At 37.8% G+C, this 20,143-nt stretch overlaps 1 protein-coding gene across 8 annotated transcripts in view; it reads left to right on the forward strand.

Moving 5' to 3' along the window:
• CEP70 (centrosomal protein 70) overlaps positions 1-20,143 on the forward strand; it is a 95,214-nt gene that overhangs the window by 56,897 nt on the left and 18,174 nt on the right. For 6 of the 8 annotated variants that reach the window (XM_087430486.1, XM_087430484.1, XM_087430487.1 and 3 more), the window contains 5 exons: positions 5,296-5,383; positions 5,478-5,566; positions 7,083-7,157; positions 12,884-13,012; positions 16,921-17,026. In XM_087430486.1, coding sequence (XP_087286612.1) covers positions 5,296-5,383; positions 5,478-5,566; positions 7,083-7,157; positions 12,884-13,012; positions 16,921-17,026 — 487 coding nt within the window. The remainder of the gene's footprint in view (positions 1-5,295; positions 5,384-5,477; positions 5,567-7,082; positions 7,158-12,883; positions 13,013-16,920; positions 17,027-20,143) is intronic. The other 2 variants (XM_087430481.1, XM_087430488.1) reach the window with 1 other exon arrangement.

Consider the following 20,143-nt stretch of genomic DNA (forward strand, 5'->3'; position numbering starts at 1 on the left):
CCTCCTCTACTATAATCGTAGATTAGGTTTCTCTTGAGCACAAATGTAGCCATAATGGCAAGTATTTTCAAGTATATATAGGGAGTGATGTGAGTGCATAGGCTTTGGAGCCTGAGAGATTTCGACTTGAATCCCACTACTAGTACTTACTATTTGAGTGACTGAGCAAGTTATATAACCCCTCTAAGCATTACTTCCTCACCTGTTAAATGTGAAATAGTTTGTATATAACATTTATCTTAGTACTGTGTTATATAGGAGCTACTCAGTCATCCTTATCACCCATCTTTGCTAAAATGGTCGGTCATTTGTTTAAGGCTAGCTTGTGTTTTAGGTCTGAGGGATGTGTTAGTACAACACTCTTCGACAGAAATGTAATATGTATAATTTTGGCATTTTAATGTAGCCAAGTTAAAAAATAAGAAACCAATGAAATAAATTTTATTTTATTTTATTTTTTTTTTTTTTTAAAGATTTTATTTATTTATTTTTTCCCCCCAAAGCCCCAGTAGATAGTTGTGTGTCATAGCTGCACATCCTTCTAGTTGCTGTATGTGGGACGTGGCCTCAGCATGGCCGGAGAAGCAGCACGTCGGTGCGAGCCCGGGATCCGAACCCGGGTCGCCAGCAGTGGAGCGCGCTCACTTAACCACTAAGCCACGGGGCCGGCCCTGAAATAAATTTTAATATATTTTATTTAACATCCAAAATATTGTCATTTCAACATGTATTGATTAATTGATTAATAACATTATTAATGAGATATTTCACATTCTTTTTTTCATACTAAGTCGTTGAAATATGGTGCATATTTTAACTTCTAGCACATCTCAATTCAGACACTAAATTTTCATCAGAAATATTTGATCTGTATTTAGATTTCATGAAGTTTACAGTTGAAAAATAGATTTACATACCGAAGTAGTTCTAAACATCCTAAAAGTTATCTAGCAACTGTATCAAGTATAAAAATATTTTTTCCTTTGATATTTGCATCCACATTTACAAAACTGGTTCATTTTTTTGAAATAATTGATTTGACTTGCAAAGACATATCTGTTTCAAAACTATATCCAATAAATTTGTTAACTCTTATTTAATTCAGAAGGGTATTGCAAAATTGAAAAGCGACTCTAAATCTATCAATAGCAACCAAAAATTCTTTCAGTTTTCTTGTGATTTTTACAGCCAGTTTACATGCACTGCTGATTAAAACTAAAATCTTCTACATATTGATTTGTATTAGAAAAATGTATAAAATCAATATTATTGATTTATATTATGGAAAGATTGCATTTCAATATAAATTCTCATACCTATCAGCAAGTAACAGATATGCTTTTCCTTTCTTTGGGGCTTCAAATTTAGCTTACTGAAGTGAGTGATATTGATGAGAAAATATAAATCACGCTACCATTTTTCGTCTTTGATTATTGAACATTTGGCAAGCATTCGTTTTGTTTCAAAAAAATATTGAATTCAGGTTAACACTACAGTAAATCTTTGTTTTTTTTATTTTTATTTTTTGTGAGAAAGATCAGCCCCGAGCTAACATCCATGCCAATCCTCCTCTTTTTGCTGGGGAAGACTGGCCCTGAGCTAACATCCATCCCTATCTTCCTCCACTTTATGTGGGACGCCGCCACAGCATGGCCTGACAAGCAGTGCGTCGGTGCGCACCCGGGATCCGATCCTGGGCTGCCAGCAGCGGAGCGCGCCGCACTTAACTGCACGGGGGGCGCCCCCTACAGTAAATCTTTGTAACTCTCCCATGACTCAACCAATAAGCATTGGCAAAAACCACAAGATCGTTAAATTCATTGTCTTCTGTTTGTTTCAGCAGTTCCACAAACTGGCATAGCATTTCCAGATGTGCTGAATAATTTTAACAACTGTATCAAGGACACTTTTCATAGTCTGCTTTAGAAAACTGAGCATAAATATTTCCAATATGTATTATACAGTATAACAAAGCAATAAGAGAAGCGTTTGTCTTTTTAAAAATTCCAATAAATCTAGATTTTTGACCTAATAAAACTGGAGCACCTTTCATTGTGATGAAAAATGATTTTCTTCATATCTAGCTGAAATTCTTCTTTGACAGGTATATAAAATTCAAAAACACATACACCACAAGTTTGATTTTTTTTTTTTTTTTTTTGTGAGGGAGGATCAGCCCTCCCTCACATCTGCCAATCCTCCTTTTTTTGCTGAGGAAGACTGGCGCTAGGCTAACATCCGTGCCCATCTTCCTCCCCTTTATGTGGGACGCCACCATAGCATGGCCTGACAAGTGGTGTGTTGGTGCGTGCCCGGAATCCAAACCTGGGCTGCCAGCAGTGGAGCACGTGCACTTAACCGCTATGCCACAGGGCCAGCCCCCAAGTTTGATTTTTTAGGCCTCAAGTTGACAACATTTCTTACTAAATTTTGAAATTCTTTGAGACAAAACATTCCAAAAGTATTAATTAGGCACATGACTCATCTAAAATAAAGTACTTGCAGTTTTTCAAATTTTGAATCAATTGATCTTTGATATTATAAGAAAGGTCTTGTATTCTATAGGCAGTTGTTTGTGGGCTTAATTGAAGATCTTTCAGTTTTTATAAAATATATTTTACTTGTTTCCTCATAATTTTCCAACAAAATTCCATAACTGAAATCATTTATTTTACCATCTTTACGTCTAAAACAGTTTCTGTTTTTGTGCAAGACTTCAAAATTATAGCTGGCCTAAGTTATAAGCTCAGATTCTGCTAAAAAATTATTTTAAAAGTATTTATTGGATGGTTAATTCTGGTTTTTGTGACTAGGATTCTTTTTTGACTGTTGAGAGGAAACTATCGAATTCACAATGTATTTGCTGAAAATGCCTCTTAACATTATATACTTTATTATCTTAAGATGTTTTTTATGTAACAAACAACGTTTTTAAAGTAACGGCTTTATTGAGATATAATTCACATACCATAAAATTCACCATTTTAAAGTGTACAATTCATTGGTTTTAGTATATTCCCAGAGTTGTGTCACCATTACCACAGTCAATTTTAGAACATGTTCATCACCGCATTGGGAAACCCCATATCCATTAGCAATCACTCCCCATCTCCTCCCTACCCTGCACCCCTACCCCCTTGTAACCCTACCGCTAGGCAACCACTAATCTACTTTCTGTCTTTATGGATTTGCCTATTCTGGACATTCATGGAATTACACAGTATATGATCATTCGTGACTGGCTTCTTTTACTTTGCATAATGTTTTTAAGGTTCACCCATATTATAGCATGTGTCAGTACTTCATTCCTTTGTATGTCTGAATAATAGTCTAGTGAATGGATATACCACATTTTGTTTATCATTTTATCCTTTGATGGACACTTGGGTGGTTTCCACTTTTCGGCTATTATGAATAATGCTGCTAAGTACATTCATTTACAAGTTTTTGTGTAGACATATGTTTTCATTTCTCTTGGATATATATTTAGGTGTGGAATTGCTAAGTCATATGGTAGCACTAAATATTTAACATTTTGAGGAACTACCAATCTGTTTTACAAAATGGCTGTGTTTTACATTTCCATTTTCTCCTACATTTCTACCAGCAATGTATGAGAGTTCCAATTTTGCCACATCCTCATCAACACTTGTTATTGTCTGTCTTTTTAATTTTAGCCATTCTAGTGGGTGTGAAATGGTATCTCATTTTGGTTTTGATTTGCATTTCCCTAAGGACTAATGATGTTGAGCATATTTTCGTATGCTTATTGCCCATTTGCATATCTTTTTTGGAGAAATGCCTATTCAAGTCCTTTGCCCATTTTTAGATTGAGTTGTCTTTTTATTGTTGAGGTGTAAGAATTCTTTATGTATTCTGGATACAAGTTTTTAGTCAGATTTGCAAATATTTTCTTCTGATGGGTTGTCTTTTTTTTTTTCTTGATGGTGTCCTTGGAAGCTCAAAGATTTTTTAATTTTATAAAGTCCAATTGATCTGTTTTTTCTTTTGTCACTTTTGAACCCACAGCTTTTTCATTTTGTTCTGCAGCAAATTACAATAGCATTCATTAGGAAATTTGTGACATACCTTCTTTCAATCTCTTTTTTTTACTGTTCCAGTTGTACTGTCTCAGACGTTATCATCTCCACTTGATTCTGTTAAAAATCTGTCCATAATTATTTTTTTAAACTAGGAAAAATAGTTTAATTTTTATAATTAAAATAATAAATATACCAATTTAATTATCAATTGTAATTTATATAGTTTTCAGCATAAACTCAGTATCAGAATAAACATGTTACAATGTCATATTGGTGTATAGGGAAAAAAAAGTCATTCGAACTGAATCAGTCTATTGACACTGCTAGACTGGTGGTGTGTTTGTATGTAGTACTACAAACCACGCACGCACCCAGTGCACACTAGGCTACAACAGTAGTATCTTAATGTGATGTAACAAAATGGAATGTAGTCCTGAACAATAAAGTTGTGTTTAACAAAAAAATATTTTACATTGTGAGGTGGATGTCACAGATATTATCTCTGGTTGACAGATGAGAAAACAAATTCTGACAGATTGACCTACTGAGATAACACAGCTTGTTAATGGTGGTGTCAAGACTTGAATCGGGACTGTTAAATCTGTTGCCTTGTCCACTTATATGCTGCATTTTTTCATGTAGGTTTTTTTTGGTGACCTAAAAGTACTAGAAGGAAAAAACAGTGTGCTTTGTTTGTTTATTCGTTCAACAAGTGTTTTTTTCATCCTCTCTTATGCCCCCTGCTCTTCTAGGCAGTGAGGTATAATGGTGAACAAGACGAAGTTCTGGTCCGCATGGATCTTACATTCTAATTAAGGTGATAGTGAACAGATATATACTATAATATTAGGTAGTAGAATGTTCTAATACCATTCTCTATGAAAACAAGTAGGGGGCTGGCCCCGTGGCTTAGCGGTTAAGGGCGCGTGCTCCGCTGCTGGCGGCCCGGGTTCGGATCCCGGGCGCACACCGACGCACCACTTCTCCAGCCATGCTGAGGCCGCATCCCACATACAGCAACTAGAAGGATGTGCAACTATGACAAACTACTATCTACTGGGGCTTTGGGGGAAAAAATAAATGAATAAATAAAATTATAAAAAAAAAAGAAAACAAGTAGGAAATTTGGCTTAAATTTTAATTCATATTTAGGTTATCAAACTCTTATTGGATTGATTTAATTTGTTAGCTACATTTTTTTCTTTGAAGATAGATTTTTCATAAGAAGTACACTGCATATATCTTTTCATAGGCAATATAAAGAAGATGAAAGTCAGTCAGAAGAAGAAAAAGACTACAGAAGTCTGGATGCCCCACCAACTTGTAAAGGCCTTCTAATGGTATGGGGACTGCATGACTAATAAATACGTTTTTATAAAGTAAATTAATAATCTCCTAGGAAAGTTACCTATTTTTCTATAAAATGTGTTGCAGTCATTACAGAATCAACTCAAGGAATCGAAATCCAAGATTGATACACTTTTAAGTGAAAAGCTGAATCTCCAAAAGGATTTGGAAACCAGGTGAGAGAAACTTAAATCATTTTTATTTAACCTTTGGAAAATAAACACATATTGGAATTTGAAATGTTAAATGAATCATTCTAGCCCCTTTACTTTAAAACTAATCTTGGGAACCTCAAAGTCTTATACTCATTTTAGTCAGTTGTCTCTCATATGATGGAAGGAGCAAGAACCTACAGGTAGACAAGGGAAATGAGAAAATAGGAGTCCACACTGAAGAAGATAAAACTGGATAGGAATTCAGAGTATATTCAGTCTTATACCAGCAGGTTTCCCATTCACAAATTACTTTAGAATGACTTGTTATTTCATCTTATCCCCTATGTTGTGGGAGAAGAAAACGAAAAAGTTTAAATGTTATAGGACGGAAGGGTATACAGTAGTCCCCCCTTATCCTCAAGAGATACATTCCAAGACCCCCAGTGGATGCATGAAACTGTGGATAGTACTGAACTGATACTGCAGCAGTCGATTTGATAACCAAGATGGCTACTAAGTGACTAATGGGGAGATTGGGTAGCGTATACAGCGTGGATACAACTGGACAAAGGCATGATTCACATCCCAGGTGGAACGGAGCGGGACAGCACAAGATTTCATCACGCCCCTCAGAATGACAAGCAATTTAAAACTTATAAATTGTTTATTTCTGGAATTTTCCATCTAATATTTTCAGACCGCAGTTGACCATTGGTAACTGAAACTGTGGAAAGCAAAACCACAGATAAGGGTGGGCTACTGTATTTATACAGCATACTACCATGAAAGGATGACACTCTAGATGTTGACAGTGAGTAATAAGGAATGAACATTGTCGAGACTTTTTTCATTCAATAAACATTTGTTGAATGCCTATTATAAGTTAGACACTGTCCTAAGCTCTGATATAATATAATGACCAAGACAAATAACTTTTTCTCGTAAAGCTTATACTTTAATGAAGAGAAACTGGTATCTACACTATAAACCATTTATATAAAATTTAAAAACAGGCAAGATAATATGTAAATTTATGGTTATATAAGTATGTAGTAAAAATTTTAAAACATGCATGAGAATAATGAACAATGAATTTGGGATAGTGGTTACCTGTAGTATGGTAAGGAGAAGAATGACATTAATGAGGGACATACGTGGAATTTTAAGTATATGTATAATATTTTAGTTGAAAAAAGATTTGAAACAAATCTGTTACTATTCAACTGTCATGAAGCCGAGTGGTGGATACGCCAGTATTTGTTTTACTATTCTCTAGTCTTGTCTGTATATTTGAAATATTTCACTATAAAAACAAGTAATAGATTAACACTGATAAAAATGGGTAAAATATTTTGAACAGGGGCTACACAGAAGAAGAAATCCAATGGCTAATAAACACCTCATTTGCAGTCATGAATATTTTAAGAATTTTAATAAGCATATTTGTGACAAGTATCAAAGTATACTCTATTGTTTATTATTAAATATATTTTTTCTCAAAAGATTGAATGCATTCAACATGATTTATTTTCTGCAGGCCCACTCAGCATGAATTAAGACTTTATAAACAACAGGTGAAGAAACTGGAGAAAGCCCTTAAGAAAAACATCAAGTAATTATATTTTACCAAAATTACAAATTTATTAGGGTTTTGTATTTTATTATTTTTATTACCTATCAGCTTATATCATGATGGTGGGGAAATGACGTTAAAAAGGATTATTTCTAGTTGCACAGTTTAAAAACAGTTTCTACTGTGTTGGGTTTGGCTGTATATTCATCTTAAATAAGATCATGAAAAAGGTAGTTGCCTGAAGTAGTAAAGGGCAAAGATTTTAACTATAAAGTTGTCTGTGGAAATCATGGAGGAATTGCTTGCAAGAGAATCATTGAAATTAGAGATGACAAGCCCCAAATTTTTGTTGATGGTAGTCACGACCTGGTTATATAATATATAACCTCATCACACTTTAAGAGTACCAGAATGAATGTAGTGAGCCATTCATATCCACCACTTGTACCTTCTTGACTTTGAAAAGCACATACTCAGAGAAATTTCAGAAAGTTGGTTCTCAAGTAGTGATAGTATCTTCTGAAGATTATCTCTGTGTACTCTTTGATTCAACGGAATGGGACTTGAAGTAGTGTGGGAAGCATTGGGATGAAGTATTTTAAAAACTGTATGAGTTAATATATACATTATATATATTAAATCAGTTATATTAGCATATGTTGATTCAGTTTTCAGTGGCAGCTGTTTCCTCCTCCCTCTGGCAACACATGCCACAGTGAAAGGCAAGTATTCTGGACATCCAGGAGTTACATATTGAGTTAAATTAAGATAGTAGGGAAGGAAAACTAAAAAAGAAAAGAGAAGTGGAAGATTTGGAAAGGCTACATTTATTCATTCAATTAATATTTTTTCTCTTCCAACTATTGCTTGACATTTTGGGTATCTGTAGTACCTCCTACTATCTGCTTGGCGTTCTGGGTACTGGAATTATAGTAGTAAACCAAATAGAAAAGGTCCCTGCCCTCATGGAGATTATGTGAAGGGAGAAGGACAATGAAAAAATAAACATGACAATTTTGATATAGTATGAGTACTAAATGTGAAATAGCGTGAGAGTTGCTATTGTGTGAATTTGGACAAGAGGTGGTGGTGACATGGCCACAGGGGGCAGTAGTGGAGGTGGTGAGAAGTCTTTGGAATATTGGAGGTAGAACTGATAGGGCTTGGTGATGGATTGGATATAGGCAGCTGAGGGGGGAAAGAAATCAAGACACCTAAGTTTTAGGCCTGAATAACTAGGTAGTTGTTGGTGCATTAACTGAGATGGGAAAATTGGTTGAGAAGCAACTGGCAAAAGGAGGATGTAGAGAGGTAAAAAGTCAGAGGAGAAGCTATAGGAAGGAATAACATTTCCTCAACCCTCTTAGGGTCCCTGGCTAGACCTGAAAATTAAACTGACAAAGACAGATTAAGAGGAGAAAAGCATACACATTTATTTGATGTAGGTTTTATGTGACATGGGAGCCTTCATAAGGAAATGAAGACCTGAAGAAACAGTTAAGCCTGAGCATTTTTGTACTAGGTTTGATGAAGAATGGAAAGTTATGAAAAGACGTGATAGGACAAAAGGGTATGAGCTAAGGGTGCTAAACTGGGGAAAACGTGGATTCCTCTTGGCGTCCCTCTGTCTTTAGAGATAAAGATGCTCCTTTCCTCCGGGTACAGGGAGGGCACCTGTCACGTGAGAATCTTGGGATCAGCTTCAGGAGAGAAGTGGGAGGTCAGAGAGTTCTTCCTGCACGTGCTATTTCTTAAATTCCTTCAGCTTAAAACATTTCTTTTGTCAAAGTGGCATATTTTGGAGTGGCATGTCCTGATCCCCTTCAAAGAAATCTTATTGACTTCAAGGCAAGTATATTAGTGAAGATATACACACATATACATGCATGCACTTACATATATGTAGAGATATACAGTCAGTCCTCATTATTTGCAGATTCCATACTTGTGAATTTGCATACCTGCTGAAATTTGTTTTTAATCCCCAAATCAATACTTGTGTCACTTTCACAATCGTTCATGGACGTGCCCAACACACACATTTCCAGCTGTTGAGCAAGGTGATGCTCTGCCCTCTTGTTTCAGCTCTAATACTGTAAACAAGCATCCTTTTTGTTGTCATAGTGTTACTTTTTTTTTTTGCACTTTTGTGCTTTTTGTTAGTGATTTCTCCAAGATGGCTCCCAAGCATAGTGTTGAAGTGCTGTCTAGTGTTCCTATACACAGGAAGGCTGTGATGTGGGGGCCGGCCCCGTGGCTTAGCGGTTAAGCGTGTGTGCTCCGTTACTGGCAGCCCAGGTTCAGATCCCGGGCGCGCAATGACGCACCGCTTGTCCGGCCATGCTGAGGCGGCATCCCACATACAGCAACTAGAAGGATATGCAGCTATGACATACAACTATCTACTGGGGCCTTGGGGAGAAAAAGGGAAATAAAGGAGGAGGATTGGCAGTAGATGTTAGCTCAGGGCTGGTCTTCCTCAGAAAAAGAAAAAAGAACGCTGTGATGTACCTTCCAGAGAGAATTCATGTGTTAGACAGACTTCTTTTAGGCATGAGTTACGGTGCTGTTAGCCATGAGTTCGTGTTAATGAATCAAAAATATTAAATAAGGTGTCTTTAAATATTTACACATGTAAAACAAAGTTGTTTTTGATCAGTTGAGGAAAATGTGACCAGAGGCATGCAGGAACCTGACCCTGTATTTCCCCTAGGAGCAATGGTTCAGTCTTCACTAATTCAGCTTTTATGGTGACTTTATAGAACATAACTACCACCAATAATGAGAATTGACTGTATGTGTATTTTCTGTTGTTCATTTGGGTTCTGGTCTTTAAATTGACTTTTTACTATAGCCTTTAAAATTATGATTCAGAACCCATCCCTGCTATATTTTTCTGCTGAATTTTAAAGAAATTATTTGTTTATAAATTTTGTGTAAAAATTTAAATTTTTAGAAATGTAAATTTGGAATTAAAAAAAACTATTGTTTTTTTTGAGCTTTGGAACTTTTGTTGTATCTAGATGTGGAAACAAAGATTTAGGAATGTTAGATAACTTGCCCACATCACACAAGAAGAACTTGGAAAGAAATCAGATCCATGCCCAATCATTCTGACTCCAAAGCTCACAGTTTTAACCATCACACGAATAATTAGAACCAAACAAAACACCCAATGAAAAAAATTTTTTAAGGTAAAACTTTAAAAATTTTTATTTTCTGCAGTGGCAGAGGTAGAATATTTTTTCAAAGAACTACTGATGTTGGGGAAATAATTAAAAATAAAATCTCCTGTCAACCCATTGAATCCTCTCTCTACAGGTAGAAAAAAATTAACTATTACTGAATAAACATTCAGCCAGACTGTGATGTTCATTATAGGCAGTCTGCTAAAGAGATTGCAAAGACAAAGAGATCTCACCCTTTTATATAGACAGACAGATACAACCCATTACATACATGTGAATTGTCATTGTCCAAAGAAAGAATAAAACTTCTCATATCTTTATGGTGCAAGCAGAAAGTTACAACTTAGAGCCAGGAGCCTAGGCTAAACTCCAACAGAGACAGGGAGACAAGGCACCATCCTCCCTGATGTCTACATTTCAAAGATATGGTTTCAAGACTCCCAAGAAAGACATTTCTAGGAGGTGAAATTAGTGAGAGGCTTATGTAAATCTTAAAAAGATTTACTACATACTTCTTAAAGAGACAGAGAAAGGATTTACAACTACAAGTTTTCCAAAGTAAATGCTACAGGAAAAGGAGGGGGAATCTCTTTCCCTTTTAGAACTAGAGAAAATTCTTTTTTTTTTTTTCTGAGGAAGATTCACCCTGAGCTAAGATCTGTTACCAGTCTTCCTCTATTTTGTATAGGGGTTGCTGCCACAGCATGGCCACTGACAAGTGGTGTAGGTCCACGCCTGGGAACCGAACCCGGGCTGCTGAAGCAGAGCACGCCGAACTTAACCACTAGGCCACCGGGCCAGGCCCTCAATTTTTTTCTTTAGATGTGTAGTTACTTTTCAACTAACCAAGCTTCAGTATCAAATGAGGCTATTAATTTAACATGGGAAAACATGAACTCTTCTTGTTTGAGTTAGTATTACAAACTGGTAGATTATAAAATTCTGTTGCTAGGAAGTGATCAAATAGGTCTACGGGTGCAAAATAACCAAAGGTACTACACTAATTCCATTTAATTTTTCAGTAGTATTTGTATTTTGCTGGGAGAAAACAAAATCAGAATCCCGCCACCTTAGTGTTGAGCTGACTAGTGTTGAACACCTGAGTGTTCAGGTGTTGAGATGGTCAGTTAGACAATGAGCCAAACTGAAATTAACAAACAAGGCTTTCTTTACTTACTGCAATAGTATAAGCAAGAGGCCAAAAAGAAAAGGGCTGGCTCCTACGTGTTCCATTTTTCCTCGTGGAATGGCAAATGGCAAGGGTCAGTCAGTGACATGCAGTGCAGATGGGAGGCAACATCTCACTGTCTGGGATCCCTGCGCACAAGACTGCTGTTTCATGGGCCGAGGGGAAAGCCTAGGATTGGAAAAATACTGAGTCAGAATGGAGAAAAGTGTTTTAGTTAAGGCTCCCCCCACCCCATAAGGAGAAGTGAAAAGTGCCTTAGTCAGGGCCGCCAAGTAAAGAGGCCTCAGGATGGAGGCACCTGGGCTAGGAATGCAGAAATGCATGTGAGCATGGCTGGCCCAGGAGTTGAGAGTCGGGAAGGAGGGGTTAGGGGGGCTGAGTTAGCAACTCCCTCCAGAGATTGCAATGCATGAGCTGTATACCCGTCTGGTGTGGGGAGGGCAGCCTTCCCCCAGGAGGCTTTCCAGGCAAAGCCTTTGTAATTGCCTATGGTTTGGACCTGAAAGATAACACGTAGTATTTGGCCTGGAGCTGGACTCCTCTCGTAGGGAAATAGTTGCCTTCAGAGTTCTGGCATTGGTGCTGCTGGATTGGAGAGAATCATCCTTCTTTTCATCCTAATCATTTAAAAAATCCTAGGAATGGAGGAAAAAGGACTCAGGGAACATACGACTTTGAGAGGCTCATATTGATGCATACATGAGTTTTGTATCAGTGTGGCTAAATTAGCATTATTTTTTAAAACAAAGTTGGTATTCCACTTTTCAATTCATTCCTCATCTCCAGAATGGAAGTCACCATGACATCATGGTAGGGCTTCAACAGACACAGTTAAAAGCTACCAAGTGTCTGCACATAGAAACTTATCTTATGGAGATGGCCATAGAAAACAGGAGACAACACTGTATTTCAAGTTGGAAGTGCAGTTTTCTGGGTTTCCCAGGCTCCACAAAGAAACACAGCTGTTGCTGCTGGCTACATGGAATGAGTATCTGCTAAGTATGTGAAGTATCCCTTAGCCACTCTTGGGGGATTTTCATGGCCATCTTTTTAGAACAAAGAACATACATTAAACATGTCCAGGATACATATTCATCAAAGTTTCAAAGAGGTATTCAGTTGCAAATTAGCAGGTCGACATGACCCTGATGTTAGGCAAGGGACTAATGCAGGTGTTACCAATAGGGTATAGGAGGGGAAGTATGCATTCTTATCTTAAGAGAGTGCATACTTTAATGGTTAAGCAGATGTACAATGTATGTTTGATATGCCATAAGTCAGGCTTTTTAGTTAAAGCCCAATCAGTTTTGAACCAGAATAGTTACCCCATATACCTCAATATGTGAAAATCTCTCATCACGTATTTTCACCTCATCTTCTTTGGCCAGGAGCTCCACTTCCGTCTTCATAATCTTGACATCCTCAAGCCAGCATTTCTGCTCTGTTGTCTGTGCATTTTTAATATCCCCTGAGGCAACCTCCAAGACATACTTGAGCTGTCTAACTTATCTCCTGAGGTACTAATTACTGTTTTCGTTAGTTTTCTTGTTACCAAGCCGCATCAGTTTTAAATAGTCTGGTTTCTAACACTACTTTTTTCCTGAGCCCTGTTATTTTGACATGTGTGGTTTTGCAGAATACAAAGTTTTCCAGGAGTGTTATGCTATGGCAGATATTTACTGTGAGTCTAGGTGAACCAAAGATCCATTTCCCATGAGTCCCTGGCTTTTACTAATCCTTATCTTCAGTAAACTTAGAAAAAACAATGGGATTAAATAAATTTATATATGTGAAGTGCTTAGAAGAATTCCTGCATAGAGAAAGTTCTCAATAAATACTAATTATCATCATCACCAGGCGCCCAATATATGTTAGCTATTATCATTGTTAAATGAGGGTATATCTTGGGGTCAGCCCAGTGGCATAGTGGTTAAGTTCGCGCACTCTTCTTTGGCAGCCCAGGGTTCGCAGGTTTGGATCCTGGGTGCGGACCTATGCACCGCTCATCAAGCCAATACTGTGGCGGCGTCCCACATACAAAATAGAGAAAGATGGGTACAGATGTTAGCTCAGGGCTAATATTCCTCAGCAAAAAGAGGAAGATTGGCAACGGATGTTAGCTCAGGGCCAGTCTTCTTCACTAAAAAAAAAAAAAAAATGAGGGTATATCTTTATTCATCTAGTTAGTTGAATCACATTTCATTTCCCAGAGTGACTGTAACTAGTACATATGATTATATATTTAGGTTACTATACTGATAGCTAAAATGTTATATATCCATAGTGTAATATTTATTAATCAAACTTGCAAACAGTTCATTGATAAATTAAATATTTTCACCTAAGGGAATGGTTAACATTTAAATTCAGATGTATCAGTTTACATGTATTCCCACTAGAGCGCATATTGGCTTTGCTATGTCCCTTTTGTATTCTAGATAATGTGCCCCTGGCACTGCCTTTAGGCAAAACTATAAAGTATGTGAATATGATAAATAGGTGGGAAGTGTAGGAGAGGAAGACTATCCTTTACCCACTCTGGGTCCTGTCTGGCTGGGCTACAAATTAAATTGACATGGGACCGAATAGCAGGAGAAAATCAAACAAAGCTTTGTAACATTTATACGTGGGAGAGACCCAGGAAAGACTGGGTAACTCGACCAAATGTTGAACGTTCTCATCTTAAATACTATCTTCAGCTAAAGAAAAAGGAGGATGTTGGGAGTGGGAGGAGTCAGCTATAGGAGATTACTAGAAAAGCACAGTAAACAAGAGTAAGGTTAATATGCGGATTTAAGTCCTTGCCTTCCACACTGATAAGAGTTTCTAGAGATAAAGTCATCCTCCCTTCTTCCTGGTACAGAGTGGGAGATACCTTTACAAATAGAGATTTCTCTTATAAATGTAAATGTCTCTTACAAAGGATAACTTCTACTTTTACTTGGTTTTCAGAGCTTTGATAAGAATGGGCTTAGCAAGGACCCTCCCAGTCTGTCCATACCAGAGTTATCTATGGTGATGGACAGGCCTTCTATCTTAAATTCTTTTAGGCAGTTAGTCTGGGGGAGGTCAAAGTTTCTTTCTGAGTCTTCTGAGCCTTTATTGTCTTCAGCTCGAAGTAATCCTCATACCAGAGTGGCACATCTTGGGGTGGCCTGCCCTGAACCCCATCAGACGTCAAGTGGAAAATGGGTTGTGAGATCTTTGTGTCTACTAGAGGAAGGAGGTTGACTCTTTACCTAGAGCTAGTTCCATTTATGAATTTGTTTTGGGCATAGACTCAATAGCAGAGAAGAACTGAGTGAAGATCAAGGGCAATACATGTGACTGGAGTAGATAAGTTAGGGTAATAGTAAGAGATGCAGTAAGAAGGGAGTCAGGAGGAATATTGGGTTAGGACATTCAAATGCTAACGAAGGAGATTAGATTTAGTTAACAAAGCAGTAGTAAGCCCTTGATTGTTTTTTAGCAGGCGAATGACATGATGGAATATTGCTGTTATATTTTACAAACAGCAGATCAAGCTCATTAATGAGTCAGTTTAATGGGTCAGGGTTCCCGCAGGAAACTAATAGGCATACTCAAATTTAAGATGGTTAATTTAATAAGAGACTGCTTTTTTCAAAGGCATGGTGAGTGGGAGGAGGAAGGTCTACTACAGCCTGACTTCAGAAATATTTGGAGAAGGGCAGGGGTTTCCTACTAGGTAAATACAGTCATGTGTAGTTAGGTTTCTGGGCAAAAAGACTCTTCCCTCAGAGTTCTAATAGCCACCTGGGACAGTGATTTCTTCGGTTTCTGTGCCTCTTGACTGGCCCAGGTATCACTGGTGTCTGTTCTTTAGCACTAGTGGAGTATGAAGAAGGAGGGACCGTACTGTTTAGCTCTTGCTGCTATGGTGCCCACACCAATTGCTCTGCCCATTGCTTCTTGCTCTCCTTATTTGTAGCCTCCAAGTTTGGAGCATCTTAGAAGTTGCTTCCATCCTTTGCTGTAGTTCTTTCTTATTCTATATTTTGCAAGTGTTGGGGAGTGGTTATGTTAACGCACAAAATTGGGGTTCTCTTGCTCGATGTGCATTAAGAGCCAATTATTACAGCATCAGCTTTTGAGAAAAGAAAAAAGCTTTATTGTGAGGTCAACCTGGAAGGAGACAGGAGGCAAAAGCTCTCAGATCTGTCTCCCTGATCCAGGGCTTGGAGCAAAATTTATGGGATGAAGGGCAGGGCAGTCTGAAGTGTGGAGATAGATGATTGGAGATAAGGAGAAGTGAAGTAATTGATGATCTGCACTAAGTGTAGTCAAGCTTCATGGCTCCTCATAGGATACATGTTCACACAATGGTGGTATTAGTATGATCTGAGGGAGGAGTTTTTGGCCCCTTGACATCAAAAGGGTCACTTATTGAGCATTTGTGTAGGCCCAGTTGGTGGGTTGGTAATCTCAACTGGCATGAACTGGACAAGGGGCTGACTCTCAGTTCCTGGAAAACAACTCTTAATTACTCTGTTGATAAGATGGGATCAGTTGCACTGGTCCTAGTGGGCCCATGGTTACAGTTAGAGCTTTCTTCTTCAGTCTGATCCCTTTTATTTTCAGGGATTCCTTCTTTTTTTAATTGCTGTAACAATAATTTAATTGTGGTAACATTGGTTTATAACATTATATGAATTTCAGGTGTACATCATTATATTTCAATTTCTGTACAAGATTATATCATGTTCACCTCCCAAAGTCTAATTACAATCCATCACCACACACGTGTGCCCAGTCATCCCTTTTGCCCCCTCCCTTCCCCCTTCTCCTCTGGTAATCACCAGTCCAATCTCTGTCTCTATGTGTTTGTTTGTTGTTGTTGTTATCTTCTACTTATGAGTGAGATCATACGGTATTTGACTTTCTCTCTCTGACTTATTTCACTTAGCATAATACCCTCAAGGTCCATCCATGTTGTCACAAATGGCTGGATTTAATTGTTTCTTATGGCTGAATAGTATTCCATTGTGTATATATACCACATCTTTATCCATTCATCCCTTGATGGGCATCTAGGTTGCTTCCAAGTCTTGGCTATTGTGAGTAACGCTGAAGTGAACATAGGGGTGCATGTATCTTTATGCACTCATTGTTTTCATGTTTTGGATAAACACCCAGCAGTGGAATAGCTGGGTCGTATGGTAGTTCTATTCTTAATTTTTTGAGGAAGGGATTCCTTCTAATTTGTGGTTATTGAGAGGACCTTCTTGTTTTCCAATGACAATATGGCTTAAAAATTTTTTTTGTTTATATATGGGTGTATGTGTATGTGTGTGAGTGTGTGTGTTTAAGCTGTTGGGAGGGTAGCTGGATCATTGGCTCAGTTTGTCATCTTAATCCAGTGTCTGGAAAAGCATTTTGTATTATCTTGATTTTTTTTCCCCTTTAGATTACAGAATCTTATTGGTCAAAGAAAGGCTGAGGACACAGAGAAAAAAGATGCACCCAGCAAAGATAGCCAGCAGCAGGCCCTAATTGACCAGAGATACTTTCAGGTATTGAACAGTTGGCAAAGAGACTGGTGTTTGTAGTGAGCCTTGGTTTCAATCACAGTGTAATAAATTATCAGTTGGTAAGGAATACTTGTATCCTGTATTTGTGTGTGCACCTTTCTGAAAACTGTTTTGTTTTAGATAACTCTGTTGTCTCCAGTATATAACTGAATATCTTTCATTTCATTTTGTTTCTTAAATTCAGTTTGAGAGGCTTTGTCCTTTAACAAGGTAATTAAACCATTTATGGACATCGAGACCAATTTGTATATCTGCTTTTATTCCTGACATTTTACTTTCTGTTTTCTATTTACATGGTTTCTTGTTGCATGTTCTTTTTCTGACATTTGCTAGGTTGAGATTTCTGTCTTTTTTTTTCTCTTCGGGTAGTTAGGATGTTCATCATCTTAATTCTTTTCTATTTGTCTAATGATTACCCTTAAAAATACATATGTACTGTCTTGAGGCAGCCCTGATGGCTTAGTGGTTAAAGTTTGGCATGCCCTGCTTCGCTGGCCCAGGTTCATTTCCCCGTCACAGAACCACACCACTTGTCTGTCAGTAGCCATGCTGTGGTGGCTCACATAGAAGAACTAGAAGGACTTACAACTAGAGTATACAACTATTTACTGGGGCTTCAGGGAGGGAAAAAAAAAAGAGAGGAAGATTGGCAACAGATGTTAGCTCAGGGTGAATCTTTCCCAGCGCGCACACACACACACAAAAGTATATATATATATATTTTTATCCATATCAAGAGTTTATCAATATCTGCAAACTCTTTCTAAATAAGATAAGACCTTTATTGTGAATTTTCTTTTTTTTTTTTTTGTGAGGAAGATCAGCCCTGAGCTAACATCCGTGCTAATCCTCCTCTTTTTGCTGAGGAAGACCAGCTCTTAGCTAACATCTGTTGCCAATCCTCCTCCTGTTTTTTTTCCCCCCCAAAGCCCCAGTAGATAGTTGCATGTCATAGCTACACATCCCTCCAGTTGCTGTATGTGGGACGCGGCCCCAGCATGGCCGGAGAAGTGGTGCATTGGTGCGTGCCCGGGATCCGAACCCGGGCCGCCATAGCGGAGCGCGCGCACTCAACTGCTAAGCCACAGGGCCGGCCCCTGTGAATTTTCTTTTTTTAATTCCCATCTCTCTGGGAATTGTTTATGTCATTTTTCCGTTTCTTCATTGTTAATACGTCTTCTGCTGCCAATCATCAGAATGTGAATAAGCCATAAGAAGGAATATACTCTGCTGTCAAAATTCAGTGGAGGAGAATTAATGAATTTTTTCCATTAAAATGATTTTTTTAAATATAAGAGAAGTGAAATCTTGAAATACACTCTCTTGAACTAAAAAAAAAGGCTCCTCAATAAACATCTAAAGTCATATTACCAGGAGACCTATGAGTTGTAGCTTGAAGTATGAATAGGGTAGGGACAAAGATTCAAGATCTAAATGGTATCTTGTCTTTATACTTGTATAACTATTTATCAAATAGACTGAAGTTGATGGTGGTAAACAAGGAAATGGCTTTTTACTCTTCTTCCTTTAAACTTGCTGTTTTCAGTCTCCCTTTCCTCTCCTTGGATGTTATATAAGGTAGAACTCATCATAGCTTTTGGCAGGGGGGTTATAGTCACATATTATACATATTAAGATATTTAAAATTCAGTGCAGGCATTGATGATATTAGGGAATTATTGTCAATTTCTTATGTATAGTAATGGTATTGTGATTTTGTAGGAAAATATGCCTACTTTAAGAGATGCATGTTCAAGTATTTGAGGGTGAAGTATTATCATGCCTGCATTTTCTTCAAATGGTTCAGCTAAAAAGGTTGATAGAGTGAGCAAATATGGCAAAATGTTGACAATTGTTGAATCTAGATAGTGATTATATGGGTATTTGTGATGGTCTGTTTTATGTATTAACTTGACTGGGCCACAGGGTACCCAGATATTTGGTAAGCATTATTCTGGGTGTGTCTCTGAGGGTATTTCTGGATGAAATTAACATTTGAATTGGAAGACTGAGTAAAGCACATTGCCCTCCCTAATCTGGATGGGCCTCATCCAATCAGTTGAAGGCCTGAATAGAACAATCAGATCTTGTGACTTGTCAGCTTCCATAATTGCCTGAGCTAATTCCTTATAGTAAATAAATACACACACACACACACGTGCTCACACACATATATCCTATAGGTTCTGTTTCTCTGGAGAACCCTGACTAATATAGTGTTTATTATTTATATTCTTTTTATTTTTTGTATGTTTTAAAATTTTCTTGATGAAAAATTAGGAGGAAAAGTCATTCAAATCTCAGTCAAAATTTCAATCTCATTCAATTCCAAGCTTCTACTCTATGCCTACTTTATCTGCTGCCCAACCTATACTTCTTCAAACAAGCAGTGTGGCAAGGGAGTGTGATCTGTTTCTTTATTCTCATTGTTTCACCTTCTCTCCTAGTCCTCTGCTGTATCTGGCTTCTCCAGGGTTGGCAGTGAGGGTGGATGTTGGGTGAGAATAGCAAGCAAGAGGGTGGAATCTTTATTGACTGGTGCTGGTGTAATCTAGCACTGGTGCCCTTTGTGTGGCTGATGACCAAATACTGCCTGTTTGTCTCTTTCATGGAATGCTCGTGTGTATGTGTGTGTGTATGCAGTTATTTCCTCCCCACCACCTAGGGACCTTGGCAATGTACCATTCATTCTATGGGCAGTGCATTTTCCAGCTGACCTCTTATGAATCCCTCTCCTCCTGCTGTTCAAGTGGTATTCCCCTAGAGTCCTCCAGCTATCGGTAGTTTTTTTCATGAAAGCAAAGCTTGACTCTCTTCTAAAAGTGTCTCCTTGACCACAGGGTATATTCTTACCTTACCACAATATAAAAGGGCAGGCTTCTCTTGTGGCTGCCTCCTCTCCTTGCTCTATTCCATCTTTGTCTTTATATGTATATCACTTCATTTTTTCTGTCACAGACCCTCCTAAAACTTAATTACTTAAAATAACGCTTTAATATTATTGTGCTTGGTCAGCTGCGCAGTTCTATTGATCTTGGTTGGGCTCCCTCATGCACCTGCTATCAGATACAAGTCAGCTAAGTGGCTTTGCTTCTGGAA

The sequence above is a fragment of the Ceratotherium simum genome, chromosome 5 (assembly GCF_057802395.1).
Source record: "Ceratotherium simum simum isolate JZ-2026a chromosome 5, ASM5780239v1, whole genome shotgun sequence".
NCBI lineage: Eukaryota > Metazoa > Chordata > Mammalia > Perissodactyla > Rhinocerotidae > Ceratotherium > Ceratotherium simum.